Raw genomic sequence first — 4,852 nt, forward strand, 5'->3', positions numbered from 1 at the left:
GTTACCCTGCACGAAAACGTGTTCTGTCATACAGCGTTCTGTCAGACATGTTCTGTCATACAAATGCACATGCAACAATTAAGCTAACTATGTTCAGTTGGGCACTTGGCAAGGTAGCAACTGTATATTCTCTGATATGAATGAGTTGGTTATGAGTTTGTCATGAGTTTGGGTAACAACACCCAACAGTAGAGGTCACGGTTGCCCGCCATGCCTACATTTATACACAACAGTTCATCCAACCTCAGCTTGAGCCTTGTCAATCCCCTCTGGACCAATGGGCCACGTCCCCTGTTTACCTGGGACAGTCCGCCCTATGCCACATACGTAGCCTACTGGGGGTCTCTGCCATCTTGTCAGGTCACATGGCAAGGCGGAGTCAGCTGAGCACAGCCATGTCTCTGGGCCCGCATGGACAGCTAGCGGTAGCATATCTCTGAGATCTCCATAGCCAGCTCCAGGCACTCCCCTGTCTCTTGACAGGCATCCAACAGGCCACAGTCAAAGTCACAGTTAAACCTCCAGTCGTTGCTGGGCATGGTGTCCACAGAGGCAGAGAATTGTTTGTAGGTGGGGCAGCAGTGGTTGGTCGCTCTCTCGCACGAGTCCGGCAGCATGAGGCACAAGTCATAGAATCTGCAGAAGAGGCATTTCAGGACAATCCCTGCACAGTCCGCTGTGTGACAAATAGAGAACAAAGCTCATTAGCAGTCACTCCAGTGGACGTTGTGTGCATATCAAACTAAAATAACACGCTAAATAACATGGCATAATAAGTTGTGTAACAATTTCAGTGAATGCAGGTTTGTAACACTTGGTCTGAATCTGAGGCAGTTGCTCTCTCTCTAATAATATTTAAAGGTCTGTCTTAACTGTAAGAATGCTTTGAATATCCAATCTGTGCTTTTGGACTTTTCAGTGGAGAATGGATCCTGGGTGCTAAATGGATCCTGGGTGCTCCTAAAGCTCTGTAACGTTTTAAAAGCCTCATCTCCCTTCCAGGACCTTCTTTTACAACATGCATAATTGAAGAAATCGCCACTATCTCATAGAGAGACAACTGAGAGAGCGGTTTGGAGACATAATCAATTACTAGCAGTCTCTACTGTATGGCTGTCTCCTGAGGAACATTTCCATGTTGCACTGTAACTGCTGTGAAACAATGTGCACTAGGCCTTCCTAACACCATTTGCAAAATGGTGTCCCCCTGGGTGTGATCAAGAATGAGATCACTGGACTATGGTGATGACTAGGAACAGACAGCAATGTATGAGATAGATGGGAAATTTTTAGGGTGTTGGTCTCTGTTCAGTATGGTACTGTATGCTACTGTATGCTTGGAGGATGGCAAAATACAATACTAATTACAACACCAGTAGAATAAATTCTGAAGTATCTGTTGAATAAACAAAATGACACATGGTCTAACTATGTAAAACATAGCCCAAATTTGAAATTACTGCTTTATCTAATCAGTACAATGGCATTGTTTACTGATCTATGCTGTTAATAATGCAAGTACATAAGTACATATGTAATCAATTATGTTACTTCATTTAGTGAAAGTGTTTCCACTCTTGTGGTCAGATTTTACATTATAGCATTTTTAATGCTGTAGTTTCTGTGTCTGAATTATTCAGACATTTTAATAATTAATAATAGAAAGCTGCATTTAAATATGCTCACGGCATATTGAAGGATAAAGCTTGTAATTCATCACATTTAGAATTCTTACTAACAACCTCTGAGGGGTCTAATATAGAGAACGTGCATGTGGTACAATTAAACTGCAAATGAATTGAATATCTATTTCAGTGATAACAGCTCAGTTTCAATGCAGAACAGTGGTATGCTGTGCTTCCAGCGTGTTCCTTGGTCTGGGGAGTGCAGGCTAGAACAGACTAGGTCAAGCACATCAGTTGGCTGAAAAGCCAGTGCCACTGACCTCCCGTGTCTGTCTGACGGGAGTCTGAGGAAGAGGATGACGATGAAGAAGACCTCCTGCTGTACTTCTGCGTGGGGAAGAGAGAGGAAGTGATGTCACACTCCCTCTGCCGCTGAGACTCATGGGAGTCTTTGCCTGTGCTGGTCTTCCCAGGCTCGTACTCAAGACTGACGCTGAGCTTCTGCACACTGGCCGGAGCCTCGACCTGAACTCCCTCTGTCAGACCGGGGAGAGCACCCCCTGGTGGAAGGGAGGAAGACGATGGACACTTTGCATCAGTATGAAAACAACTAATGGCTTCAATTAGCATTCATTTTTCCATCCACAAGGATTTTATAGTTTGGGAAGTGTTCCGAAGTTGTGCAGTGTCATGACTATTCAGCGGAGGGAAATTATTGATTGGAAACTCTTATTTGAATCAAGTGACCTCCCTTCAACCTGACAACTGTCCATTCTCCTGCTGCTGGATAACAGCTGGTCGTGGATTTAATCTATTCAGTATACCATATGCTATGGCATAAATGGACACACCGAGCAGACAGTGAGCAGAGTGCACCTACAGCTGTTCGGGTTTTATGAGGTACCACTCTGGAGATTGGGCAGTGTTAACACCATTTTAGAGACTCAGATGTGCTATAGTTCAGTTCAATATTTGAGTAGATGGGAGAAGAGACAATCCCGAAGGTGTGCCTATCTTTGTGCAAATCAACACTACCTTGGATTATTAGCTGAGAGGGTGGAGGCATGGCATCGTTTTTGGTGTTGGGAAGCTGAGAGTAGTGTACTTGGTACCAGAACATGCAAATTAGTACATTCAGTTGACCGGAGAGGCATGCACTTTTTATGGTTCTTTGCCCGTGAAATGCAGCAGGATCTGCTGCTCATCATTGGCACTTAGATTTTACCTGATGAACCTGCTTTTCACAGGCTTTTCTGAATGTTTATTAATGAATTTTGCTGCATGTTTGTTTTTAAATCACCATTTCCAGATCAAATATTAATTGTTTTCTCTCTTTTATTTAACATTTAATGTCCTATGATTTATTAACATGCTGGACACATTTGGAACAGGAATTAGCATTAGCCTATCTGCACTAAAATCACCATGGAGATACTGTATTGCAATGTACTGCAGGGGCTGTGTTACCTTACTTTAAGATTGGTTTGTTGTGTTTTAAGAATGGGAAGGTTCAAACTAAGAGTAAACTAAATTCTCCATTTGGGTAAAGAACATTTTATACAGTTGTTGACTTGAGAGATTTGTCATCTTGTATTATCAGATTTCAAGAGGAGTTGTTGAAAGAGGAGATGTACAACACGCAACATACAACCCATGATGTCTGTAACATACCTGATATGAAAAACAGTCTGATAAGGTACCTACTAGAAATAAGGTAACAGCTGCAGCTGGTTGGTGGGACTACTGTACTGTAGCTAATTGAGAAATAAGGCCGTAGGCATGATACTGTACATTCTTCAGTTTTTGTTTCAAAACTACAATCTGCTCTGCCTCTCACTCATTAAGAATCTGCTGCTCTTAGGATTTATAGTGCCTTTTCCCAACCATTTTTACACACATCCTAAGCAAACTGATGATTTTCAAGAAGATAAACTTACCATCTCTTACCAGAGAACTTCTCTCTTCAACTGTATGTTGAATGTCTTTTTCTGTCTCTTTGGTTCTATTTGTCGGATCTGCCATTTGATCCACTGCAGCATAAGTTAGAGATTGCATTAATTACATCAAGAGAGATTTATGATCCACAATATCCAAAACACCCAGTCTAGTCTTGTCTTCACGCGTGGTATTTCACATACAGTATTCCAGTGTGTGGTCATACAGTTCATTCATCAGCTACTGTACTGTACGTACAGTAGGCTACAATGCCATTGAAGACTATCCTGTAAGGCATTGTCACACAGATCACAAGCACTTTGACAGTTCAACTGCTCATCCCTGAGATGCAGATTGTCAAGAAATATTGTTCTGTCAATGCTTTAAAATTCAACACACCTGCTTTGATGTCAGCGGACGTCGTGATGTGCAAGGAAGTTGCCCAATACTGGAATTCTCCGATCGCCAGCATCATTCCCTCGTGCGCAAGCGATCTCACACAAATTGCATTTGGCCTGCTGCCTGACCCACCCTATTCTTCCGATGACGCTGGCAAAAAAAATAATTTATGAACATCTCTCTAGGCAGACAAACTTTCTCGTCATGCAAAACATCTTGAGAATTGTTTTTTAAAATCCTGCCCATTTTCAAAGAACGTTGGACCCAAGAAAACTAACAATGTTTCATAAGAAGGGCTGCAGTAGATTAATACCAGGATGTATTTACATTTTTCTGACTAACATTCACACTAATTAGACTCAGCAATAGGGTTGCATTTCAAAGCAACCCTGCTGTGTTTGCATTCAGAGAACAAGACACATGCTAATTGATAAATGAAGATATTAGGGTATTTATCTACAGTATGTGGCTCCTAATATGCCTTGCTCACAGCATGAATATGACTCCTGAGTTAGGGAGGGTTAATGTTTTAATCACACTCTCACACGCGCACACACACACACACACACGCACACACACACATTCTTGAATATTTTGATCTTCCTCAGAGTGATTCGTGGTCCTCATTGTGACAACTGGTTTTAAACTGTCATTTGTCAGCATCAATCACACGGACACTGAAGATGACATGATTAATTTGGCTTTTATGGAAATGTGCTGTACGAAACGTACAGTACTGTGGCCTGCGACAGCAGAAAAGTCCTGGTGGCTGACATGGCTCCCATTAGAGCTTCCCTTAATGCAGACCAGTGTTGATGGCCCGAGTCTGAGATCAAGTTCAGGTACAAATTATAGTACAACAAATCTACTGTAGGTGACAGTTTACCGCCCAA

At 42.2% G+C, this 4,852-nt stretch overlaps 1 protein-coding gene across 1 annotated transcript; it reads right to left on the reverse strand.

Moving 5' to 3' along the window:
* Positions 1-419: 419 nt before the first annotated feature.
* Positions 420-4,035, reverse strand: mdfic2 (MyoD family inhibitor domain containing 2; the record flags this gene model as incomplete). Its single annotated transcript, XM_084441000.1, has 3 exons — positions 420-676; positions 1,946-2,185; positions 3,960-4,035. 3 exons carry the CDS (start codon positions 4,033-4,035, stop codon positions 420-422), a joined length of 573 nt encoding a protein of 190 aa, XP_084297126.1.
* Between the last annotated feature and the right edge of the window lie 817 nt (positions 4,036-4,852).

This window comes from Borostomias antarcticus (genome assembly GCF_949987555.1).
Source record: "Borostomias antarcticus genome assembly, chromosome: 7".
NCBI classification, from domain to species: Eukaryota; Metazoa; Chordata; class Actinopteri; order Stomiiformes; family Stomiidae; genus Borostomias; species Borostomias antarcticus.